The sequence below is a fragment of the Drosophila takahashii genome, chromosome X (genome assembly GCF_030179915.1).
Source record: "Drosophila takahashii strain IR98-3 E-12201 chromosome X, DtakHiC1v2, whole genome shotgun sequence".
Classification (NCBI taxonomy): Eukaryota; Metazoa; Arthropoda; class Insecta; order Diptera; family Drosophilidae; genus Drosophila; species Drosophila takahashii.
Genome location: NC_091683.1, coordinates 13,363,097 through 13,374,234, shown reverse-complemented (window position 1 = coordinate 13,374,234; position 11,138 = coordinate 13,363,097). Strand labels below are relative to the sequence as shown.

At 41.7% G+C, this 11,138-nt stretch overlaps 2 protein-coding genes across 2 annotated transcripts; both read left to right on the top strand.

The window, feature by feature from the left end:
- The first annotated feature begins 1,909 nt into the window (after positions 1-1,909).
- LOC108055754 (calaxin) lies at positions 1,910-3,667 on the top strand. The gene is made up of 4 exons (XM_017139245.3): positions 1,910-2,875; positions 2,935-3,058; positions 3,110-3,469; positions 3,522-3,667. The coding sequence occupies exons 1-4, from the start codon at positions 2,520-2,522 to the stop codon at positions 3,639-3,641; spliced, it is 960 nt and encodes a 319-aa protein (XP_016994734.2). The 5' UTR covers positions 1,910-2,519; the 3' UTR covers positions 3,642-3,667.
- Positions 3,668-6,222: 2,555 nt separating this feature from the next.
- Positions 6,223-11,122, top strand: Ldsdh1 (Lipid droplet subset dehydrogenase 1). Its single transcript, XM_017139258.3, has 4 exons — positions 6,223-6,379; positions 9,051-9,543; positions 9,617-9,799; positions 10,602-11,122. The coding sequence occupies exons 1-4, from the start codon at positions 6,360-6,362 to the stop codon at positions 10,863-10,865; spliced, it is 960 nt and encodes a 319-aa protein (XP_016994747.2). The 5' UTR covers positions 6,223-6,359; the 3' UTR covers positions 10,866-11,122.
- The last annotated feature ends 16 nt before the right edge of the window (positions 11,123-11,138 follow it).

The window sequence follows — 11,138 nt, the reverse complement described above, 5'->3', positions numbered from 1 at the left end:
AATAATTAAAACGTAATTCAAGCAATCGGAGTAAAAAGGTCGGAAGGAAGTAAGCCCCATTGGACGAAGGGAGACAAAAAATGAGTAAAAAATATATAAAAAAAAAACCATGTTACAAACAAGTGAAATCTAACAAATAAAAACAAAAAAAAAAAGGAAAAGAAAGTTACGCCCGTTTCTTGGCCTTGTTTTGTCAATAGTTGGTGCCACCCCCCGTCCCTCGAGTAAATTCAGGGGGTTACTGCTTACGTTCCACGGGCTGCGGTTACTCTGCTCCTTACCTAGACCAACTGACAGTGCCTGCGGATTGTCAACGCCTTGGAAACTGGCGGATTTGTTGATTTCCTCCTCGCCTTTTTGGTTCCTTTGTTTTGGCCCAAGGGCCGAGGGACACGGTTTAACGCTCCTGCGTGGAGTTAATCGGGCAATCAACAATCAAAACAACAACAGCCGCAGCGAGAGGAGTCGGGAGCCAGCATGGGTATATATATATCTACTTTAAAGATCTATAAAACAAGAACCAGCAACATTTCGTGTGTGTGTGTGTGTGTTTCTCTGTGCCGAGTTGTAATTACTCCTGGCGTTCCGACAATTGCCATAGCATACTTTGCAGCGCCCCCACAAAGTGCAGTGCACCGAGTTGCAAAATAGTTGAACCAAAGTTCGGCCTGGCTAAATTCCATTTGAGGTCAAAGGGGGAGTTTCTCCAAAAAGTCGAGTCCCTCGGTGTTCCATGGAAGCTATAAAATAGGTCCTTCATCCAGAGTCGCTTCTGTTTGTGATGTAATCGCAGTTACTTTGCGCTCCACCCTTTGACTCTCCTGCAATGTATTGAAAATCATGGCTACATATTAGTAAAAATCAATAGAAAATGGGTATATATTTCACCCATTGATTTTATATTTTTTATTTAGGATTTAATAAAATGTGCTTACCTTAAAATAGGGTCCCAATGTGGAATTTGTATTATAATATTCTATTAAATAATCTCTTGAAATTATTACTTAACCTGATATCCTTCCTAGCAAAGTCCGTGTCCTTTCCGGAATAGATCCCTTCGTTTGGCTTGCCAATCGCGACTGAATCGGGGATTTTCCAAAAGTCCAGGTCCTCTGTCATATGTAATTGGTATATCGGTGGTATATTGTACATACAGGAAGTTCACAGGAAGTTGCATTTTTAGGCGCAGCGCCGGGTGCAACCCGTTGATGGACTGCCAGGTCCAAAGATGTCTGATTTATTCGCCCCATCGGAGTTCAGAGTGGTCGAGTGTGGGTGGCGACCCGTTCGCTGTGTTCGTGTGGCAACCGGGCAACCGATATCAACAAATTACATGAAACCGTATGCCGCACATAGGAACGGGTCTAGACAGACGGTTCTCAAGGGCTCAAAGCCCCCAGAGCCCCCAAAGCGAAAGCCCTTCCCCTTTTTGGTGGGCCAAATGGAAATGCTAATAAAATTATAGTGCCCTGGCCCGGAGGCGGTCATAAACAGACAGATGGATAGACAGACAGGCCCCTATGCTCCTCTACTTATATGGGTAATCACAAGATAATAACATTTTTTCTCAAAGGCAGCACGACACAGCGAAGCAAAACAAAGCGAGGTGGTATGGGCGCAGATTGAAATCAAAGTGAACACAAAAGTAAATGAGTGCACTCGGAGAAATACCAGATAGAGTTTATAAATTATTAGTTTTCGGTCTATAAGTAAAAATTGCTAAAAACCCTATTTAAAATTGCTCTTGTGACCACAATAATTGTCATGAAAGTTGGTATGTGAGTAGTTCTATTCCAGTAAAGATCAGTAAATATTGCTAAGGACCCCATTTAAAATGGCTCTTGTGACCATAATAATTATTAGATCGTCATGAAAGTTGGTATGTGAGTAGTTCTATTCCAGTAAAGATATTTAAATATTGCTTATGAACCGAATTAAAAATGCTCTTATGACTATAATAGTTAGATCGTCATCGAATTTGGTATGTGAGTAGTTCTATTCCACTAAAGATCAGTAAATATTGCTAAATATTTAAAATAAAACTTATGACCATAATAATTATTAGATCGTCATCAAATTTGGTATGTGAGTAGTTCTATTCCACTAAAGATAAACAAATATTGCTAGGGAACCCATTTAAAATGGAACTTATGCCCATTATAATCATTAGATCGTCATGAAATTTGGTATGTGAGTAGTTCTAGTCCTCTACTATCGGTTTCCCTCAGTGCATTTGAATCGAAATAGCCGGCTGAAACAATTTATGGGCAGAATGTGAACGCTATTACCCATTTCGATGGGCCATGAATGGGGGGCTACGGATGTGGATATGTGGATGTGAGCCGCATTTGCATTTCAGGCCTTTTGTTTGCTCTGCCTCTGCTCCACATACATACAACTATGCACAATAGTTGAAGGGCTTTTCTGGCTAAACTCGAGGAGGAGTGAGCGTGTCGACTTTGACACATAAAGTAGCAACCGAACACAGAGACAGAGACACGCACCCATGTAAAAGCTAAATGCTGAACGGGAATGGGCAATTTTCGGTTGCAGGCAAGGCGGGCGCCGCCGGCAAGGGTCGTTCGCCAACACCGACACCCAATCGGCAGCCGGATGGTGGTGGGGCAACCAGCAGTGGTGGTGCAGCGGCACCCACAGCACCCAGATCCACACTACATGCCAACAAAACGATACTGAAAACGGTATCCGTGTTCCTTGCCAGCGGCAAGCGCAACTCGAGCAACCAACAGTCGAAGGCCGCCGCGGCTGCCTTGCAGAACAAACGGCAACAGCGGCAACGGAGGATGGATGAGCTGAGCGGCAAGGTGAATCCCAAGCTGCTGGACAGCCTGCGCAAGAAGACGCGCTTCACCAAGTGAGTAGATCAAATAAATCAAACGTGCCTAGTACTTATGACGCGTGGCGCCCGAACAGGGACGAACTGGATGCGCTGTGCCGGATCTATCGCAAGCTGGTGTCCAATTGCCAGTATGCGGCCAAGACCCTGGCCTCCAGCTCCTCGAGTGCCGCGATAGCCAAGCCACATGCCGCCGTGGAGGTAAATATGAAATGGCTGCCTCAGGTTCAGGTTAAATTCCCCATATCATAGGGTATCGATCGAATAGTCTTCCGGGAGCTATTGCACAGCACCTTCGACATCGTCACCGAGGAGATACTGATGGAGCGCATCTTCTGCAGCTGGGACAAGGCCCACGAGGGTCTGCCCCTGCGTCTCGAGGGCTGGCTGATTGGACTTTCGACCTTCCTGCGCGGAACTCCGGCGGAACGGGCTGCCTTTTGCTTTCGGGTCTACGACCTGAACACCGATGGATTCATCACCAAGGACGAGATGTTCACGCTGCTGAGGAACTGCCTGATTAAACAGCCGCAGGACGAGGATCCGGACGAGGGTGTCAAGGATCTGGTGGAGATTGTGCTCAAGAAGTTCGATCTGGACAAGGATGGCAAGGTGAGTGAGGTGAGTGACTTAGGAATTGACATTGAGATGGCATCTCTTGCAGGTATCCATGGAGGACTTTATGGGCACCGTCACGGCTGAACCGTTGTTAATCGAGGCCTTCGGACAGTGTCTTCCCACGGACAGTGCTGTGGTTTCTTTCTTCTCAACGCTGCAGGTGTGATCTGTTTTTGCTTCTTTAACACCCTGGAATTTGTTATATTTTAACATCTATTAAATACAATATTAAAACGTTTGTGGTTTATTATCTATTAGAATAGTAGATTTTATTCATAGATGGTTTAGTAATTATGAAACCTCAAGTGGTGACCCCAAATAGTAGCTAACATTTGTCAAATAGATGACCTGACAAGTGGTTTTAAGGCTCAAACCCCCAGAGAATTACACTTCATTCAGTGTAGTACTGTAACTATAAGCAAATCGGTAGCTTAGGAACTGGTCGTAAATCACACCTGAACTGGTGACCCCGAACGATAGGCAGACGTAAGGCGGCTTCGATTGGGGGATGCCGTTAAGGCTAATTGCGGTTGATAGTTAACCGGGGTGACCCCGACCCACGACGGGGGTGCAATTTGTAGTCGCTAACCTGTAATTGTCACGTATCCACAAATGGATCGTTCCAGAGATTGAGATGCAGTGAGATGAGCCGTCAAGGCGTCATATTTATGCAAGCGTCGGGTGAAACAATAAGCCAACCGACCAGTCAACCGGTCCGGTAATGCGAGCTAATTTATTCGATTAGCCAGCCGCATCCACAACTATATACGAGTATGTGCAACTATAGCCGCCCAGATACAAATACAGCCGCCGACTAACGAATTGTCACGAATCTTGTTTATCTATTGAATGCATTCATGCAACGCCCAAAGCTTGTTCTATTCGGAATTGTTTTGTTTCATTGGGTAACGCCTCCTTGCCCCCACCAATATCTCGGGAATCCGATGCATCTGGCGAGTGGAAGGTGGACCGGATCGGTGGCTAACCGGAATGAGTGCAACATACTGGGTGTATTTGGTGTCCAAGTTCGAGTTGCCGGAAAGGAAGATGCTACCCTTGGCGGGAAAGTCAGCAGATCACCGGTGAGTATTGCATTATTATCTTTATATTTATATTTATTTTATATCATATTACATTCTATTCTATTAACGAACTTCATAATATATTTCACATTTTAAATATTCACTACAAAAGTATTTCCCTAATATATTCCAAATTCCAAATTCCCAATTGTACATTTCTGTACAAAGTTGACAAGACTTGAAAACAGTAAAAAGTAATACCTATGATTAATGACAATGAACGCAAACAATGTAACAAATCTATTGTTTTAATGTCATATACAATAAATAGTCTATGGCAATGTACACTGGAAAGCTAATCAATCAGCCTTAGATGCTCTTTATTTAATAACTTTAGGAATACATTAACCAACTATGGTATCTTAGATACGGGTACATGCAATTAAACTAAAAGTTGCAATGCTTCGATGCATTGTAAAAATAAACCAGTTGTTAATGAATGATGGAATACTTAACAATGCAACCTAAACAGAAAAATCAAACAGAATATAATATGGCCATATAAATAATTGTATAGAACCACTTGTTTGTGATTGCGGATATAACTTAAACAAGTATTATTATTAAGTAGAATTATCCATGAGCTATTAATATTTCCAATCAAGTAAAATATGTGGTGGCAAATTTATTACGAACCCGTTTGACTAATCGAACTCTTATCGCCATGGGTTGGATTCTATTCGGTTGACTCTTCAGAGGGTGCAATGGGTTGGGTTTTTCGTGGAAGTGGAACCTCATACTTTGACCCTGGTCGGAAAGTGATTCATCATGCTGAGCTGGCAAATAGTGGTTGCGCAAATAGTAAGGACTCCAATCTAATCGCAAATTCAGATGTCTCAGAGGTCAAGTAGTGCACAGGGAAAAAATAAAATAACTTTGGATGATCCAACCAGAAAATATAATAAACTAATATAATATTATAATAAATATTTGACATATGAGTTAAGCTTCGGTGTGGTCTAAAGATCATCCTGGAGTCCTTATCTTCGCTATCGATGTGGTCATGCTGAGGCAAACAAAAAATAGAAAATAAATGTAACTTCCCGATGAACCGATCTGAACTGCGACTGAGACGGTATAATGTTCGGCCGAAGCTTTTGTATCTGTATCTGCGACGTGCATCTACTTTAGCACCCCTTTGGCACCCTTTCCACCTTTGGCATCTCTGAGTATCTGGGTATCTGAACGATCTGGGTCGTAAACTCCGGCTAGCTGTGTGTATTTATATATGACACATATATAGCTTTTTTATGGGCTATGGGGTACTGGTGCACCCCCCACTCGGGGGTATTATTATCGGACCCCGATTAACACACAGACACACAGACGAATATGTGGAAACCGGGTGAGAAGTTGCACTGTGTGCGGCGTATGGATGTCGCTCCATATTCCATATAGATCGGATCCGATCGGATTGTAATGGAATGGAATAAATCGGAATGGCAGTGCCATTGAACATATGTCGTAGTCGTGTTTATAGAACGCTCTGCCGGCGCCCCTGCCTCTGCCGCCTGCGCAGCCGGCGTCGCTGCCCAGAGAGTGTATCTACGAGTAGTGTATAGTGTATAGTACCATATAGTATCTGAAAGGCCCACGCTGGTGTGTGTGAGTAGATTTGAAATAATAACTTATAAGACCGGCGTGGCGGCACGGTGCGTAGTGTTTACTTTGCTGAATATTCAGTCCGAATTCGTTAACAGCCGCTAACGGTTTGCTCCGGCTGCTCCGATCGTCCGCAGATCCCTTTTCCCTATATACACGATATATACGATCCTAAAAGGATATAACCAACCGCATACAAAATGACGAAAGTTTCGCAAAGGTTAGTAATCAACGAAGTGGAGAGCTGTTGGTAACAAACAGCAGAAAAAAAAGTGAATAGAGAGTGAGAACGAAGCAACTATCTTATCAATGGAACTACTCTACACTCATGTAGTGCAATATACTTATTGTCGGCGATAACGCAACCTTATCTGGGGGTCTACCACTGCTGCCCAGGAGCAGGGTTCAATGGGTTCCGGAAAATCAACTCGATTCCCCGGGAATAATTGGCTCCGAGACCCATTATAAACCAGATATAGACCACTTCCAATACCAACAACCCATCCATATATGGATGATGATCGCGGCAACCTTTGACCATTGTGCAATCTGGATCAGCTCACTTAAGCGCTATTCACCTTCATCCGACTTACTTAAGCTATTTCAAATTGCCCCGTAAACCTTGACCAATGATCGTGTTCAGTTATTAGCCTTCAACTAAGGATTTGGGATCACTTAGATGATCTTAGAAACCTTGATATTACCAAAAGCATCGAAAGGATCGAAATGATCAGCATATGAAATCTAAAATTACTAAAATTTTGTATAGACTTGGTCAGGAAGTGATACAATTGTGGATTAGAATGAATATCATTATCTAAAAAATTGTTTTTTTCTTGATACTTATTTTTCAATTATACTTCAAAAACGAATGATACTTTAGATTATTTTACAAACTAACCAATTGAAGAATGAGTAATATTTTATGAATGCTCTATTCTTCGAGTGCACCAATTTTCGTTGTGCATTTGTTTGGAACTATCTAGGTGGGCTGATCAGCACGATTTGGGTCCGATCGACCGGCTATAAATAGCATTCCATTCCAGAAGTGCGGCGATAAGAGCGGTCTCCATGGAAGTGAAATGCGCGAGCGGGACGGGGCGATAGAAAGTGAAAGAGGGCGAGCGAGAGGGAGCGAGGCCATGGTCAGGGCTACCGATAAGTCGATGGCACGATCTGGCTGACTATGACTATATAACATATATATACGGCAATATATACGCCCATACGTAACGCAAAGGCAAAAATACACGAAACAAAACCAAAAAGCTGGAAACAGTAAAAGTTTGACATTATCAAGATCTCACGCAGCTGCGGCCAGAAATATAATTACAGAACATGAGCTGGGAAAAAAGCGCTGACCCAAGATGGAACCACCCCATCCACACCCGCAACTTCCGTACAAAACAGAATTTAATTTATATAAGATGGGATTACAAATATGAAATCTTTTGAGGCTGAAAACTGTAGTATTTCAAAAGGGATTTTTTGAGAGTGTAGCTACAAAAAATATAGAGGATGCCAAAGGTCATCCGATTGTCGCTAGTACACGCACACTCGCAGTTCCAAATAGCTTTGGGTCATGCAAGAGTTGGACTCCGGATTAATCCCATTCCATCTCCATTCCGCTCCACTTCACTCCATTTTATAATTATGATGCTTGGATCAAGAGTCAAATTAGCAGAGGCACGCACTTCCCAAAAAAACCATCCAAAATGTTGAATACAACGATTTTGAGCAACAGCATAGCTTCTTCTAAATAGTTTCAAAATCAAATATTATTTTTTGAATCAACCACACATATAAGATCACATCATATAATAAACCTCCAATAATGTTCATTCATTTTCATATGCCTAATATATTTTACGTCCGAAAAGGGCAGGGGAACTGCATTAAATTTAAAATTAAGCTTAACACGAGAAGGTAATAACCAAAGGTTAATATACCAGTTATCAGTTAATTTGGCAGTTAAGTAAACGTGCGTTGAGTTCAATGCTTCAGTTAAACTTAGTTACGGTCAAATTCGTTATCGCTTACAAAAATTGTTACGGCCAAAAAACTAATAATTTTTTTGTGAAAAATTTGAATCAAAGTTTTTGGCAAAAAATTGATTTTTTTCTGTTTGTTTTTTGCTGTAACTTGGTCAAAAATGGTCCTACACCAAAAATGCATACTGTTTTGAACAGATAACAAAATAATAATTAAATCCATGACACTTTCCGGGTGATCTTGATAAAATAAAATTTTCGCCAATTTTCAATTTTTTTATAAGGGGGTACCTCATGATTTTTTGCAAAAAATTGACAAAAATTAAAATTCTCAGGTTTGAATGCCAATCGACTAGAAATTTAATAACGAGTTCAGAAAGGTATGACAATCCATATTTGGATCTTTATTTCCATTGTTACGGCCAAAAAGCTAATAATTTGTTTGTCAAAAATTGGAATCAGGGTTTTTGGCAAAAAATTGATTTATTTTCTGTTTGTTTTTTTGCTGTAACTTGGTCAAAAATGGTCCTACACCAAAAATGCATACTGTTTTGAACAGATAACAAAATAAAAAATAAATCCATGGCACTTTCCGGGTGATCTTGATAAAATAAAATTTTCGCAAATTTTCAATTTTTTTATAAGGGGTTCCTCATGATTTTTTGCGAAAAATTGACAAAAATTAAAATTCCCAGGTTTGAATGCCAATCGATTTAAAATTTAGTAACGAGAAAGAAAGGTATGACAATCCATATTTGGATCTTTATTTCCATTGTTACGGCTAAAAAACGAATATTTTTTTTGTGAAAAATTGGAGTTAGGTTTTTTTGGCAAAAAATTGATTTTTTTCTGTTTGTTTTTTGGCTGCAAAATAAATAAATGATATATATTTTCTTTCAGTGCTGGCAACAGCAATGCCAACAGCAATGACATCTACAACATCGTGCTGCTGGTGGTGGACATCCTGCTGCTGATCGCCAAGTTCTGGATCGCGATCTTCGAGGCGATCGTGGGCCTCTTCCGGCCGGCGCCCCTCGAGGAGGTCGGCGGCAAGGTGGTCCTGATCACGGGCACTGGCCACGGCATGGGCAAGCAGATGGCCCTGCAGTACGCCAAGCTGGGCGCCACCATTCTCTGCTGGGACGTCAACGAGCAGACCAACAACCAGACCGTCAAGGAGATCAAGGCGAACGGCGGCAAGGCCTTCGGCTATGTGTGCAATGTCACGAAGCGCGAGGAGCTGATTGAGTTGGCCCAGAAGGTGCGCAAGGAGCACGGATTCGTCCATGTGGTGGTCAACAATGCCGGCATCATGCCCTGCCATCCCCTGTTGGAGCACACCGAAAGCGAGATCCGTCTGATGTACGACATCAATGTGATCTCCCACTACTGGGTATGTTGCTCTTGAAGATCTGATCTTGGGATCTCTATGGAGAACAATCTAAATATCATCTTCCCCCCCACAGATCATCCAGTCCTTCCTGCCCGACATGATTGAGCGCAACGAGGGCAGCATTGTGGCCCTGTCCTCCTGCGCCGGACTCTTTGGACTGATCAACCTGGTGCCCTATTGCGGCACCAAGTTCGCCGTCCGCGGCTACATGTCCGCCCTCGCCGAGGAGCTGCGCCAGAAGAACCCCAATAACAATGTGAGTATGAGTACCACTTCATTTTACAGCTTTTCTTAGCTTAATTCGGTGATTCATGATGGTCCAGCTGGGGACCTCATTAAAAAGTTATAGAATGTAATAAAGAAACGTGGTTTATTGTCGGGGAATTAACGGGTAATGGTTAATGCACAGGTATATCATTCTCTTTGTTCAGTGTGCATCTTAGTTTTAGACTAGTAGCCCATAAAAATGTTTAATATGCTGCATTTAAACTTATTCATCAAAGAAAAGTAAACGCGAGTTCTTTAGCATTTATTGTGTAATATTAAGTTAAACTTAAGTTACAAAGTTCAAGTATTATTTTTATCTCCATTTCTAGACTTCTTCTAGACTTAGCATAAAATTAAACCTTACTAATCAATGAAAATTAAGGGTAAAGTCAAAGTCAAACGCGAATTCTTTAGCATTTATTGTGTAATATTAAGTTAAACTCAAGTTACAAAGTTCAAATATAATAATATAATATAGCTAATAAAAATGTTTAATATTAGCATAATATTTAACCTTATTAATCAAAGAAAAGTTAAAGTGAAGTCAAAGCTGAACGCGAATTCTTTAGCATTTATTGTGTAATCCCAAGTTAAACTCAAGTTACAAAGTTCAAGTATTTTTATTATTTTCATTAATATAATTTCATAATATTTAACCTTATTAATCAATGAAAACTTAGGGTTAAGTCACAGTCAAACGCGAATTCTTTAGCATTTATTGTGTAATCCTAAGTTAAACTCAAGTTACAAAGTTCAGGTATTACAACCATTATTATTATCCCCATTTCCAGGTCAAGCTGACCACCATCTATCCGTACATGATCGACACGGGTCTGTGCAAGAACCCCCGCTACCGGTTCCCCAAGCTGTTCAAGCTGATCTCCGCGGAGGTGGCCGCCGGCTCGATCATCGAGGCCCAGCGCCAGGGACTGGAGGAGGCCGCCATTCCGCGCCATTTCGTCGCCGTGGAGAAGATCGGCCGCCTGATTCCCCGCAAGGCCATGCGACTGGTCAACGACTTCTTGGACACGGGCGTGGATACCGATAAGCACTAGAAGTTCCAGTGCCTGACACTCCCCGCTTTTCCCCAGTAGGTCATAGAGCTTTATTGTTTTTTTTCCGACATTTTTTTTTTTACTATTATCTCCTTTTAATTGCTGTGTAGAGAAGTGCAACTGAGCGCTCTGTGAAAAGTGAATTTAGCAAGCTCAATTTTGCTGTTAGAAAGGTTGTTACTTAATTAAAGGCGCACGCTGTCGGGCTAATTGTGTTGGTCGTAATAAAGGTCTCCAAAGAGTACTCCATAAAGTTATGAACTGTGTTTCGCT

What these genes read in the sequence shown, in the direction of transcription:
- LOC108055754 (XM_017139245.3), top strand. Translation starts at nt 2,520, where the DNA reads ATGCTGAACGGGAATGGGCAATTTTCGGTTGCAGGCAAGGCGGGCGCC. An exon ending in AGCCACATGCCGCCGTGGAG is followed by an intron (nt 3,059 to 3,109) that starts GTAAATATGAAA and finishes CCCATATCATAG; the next exon opens with GGTATCGATCGAATAGTCTT. An exon ending in ATCTGGACAAGGATGGCAAG is followed by an intron (nt 3,470 to 3,521) that starts GTGAGTGAGGTG and finishes CATCTCTTGCAG; the next exon opens with GTATCCATGGAGGACTTTAT.
- Ldsdh1 (XM_017139258.3), top strand. Translation starts at nt 6,360, where the DNA reads ATGACGAAAGTTTCGCAAAG. An exon ending in ATGACGAAAGTTTCGCAAAG is followed by an intron (nt 6,380 to 9,050) that starts GTTAGTAATCAA and finishes ATTTTCTTTCAG; the next exon opens with TGCTGGCAACAGCAATGCCA. An exon ending in ATGTGATCTCCCACTACTGG is followed by an intron (nt 9,544 to 9,616) that starts GTATGTTGCTCT and finishes TCCCCCCCACAG; the next exon opens with ATCATCCAGTCCTTCCTGCC.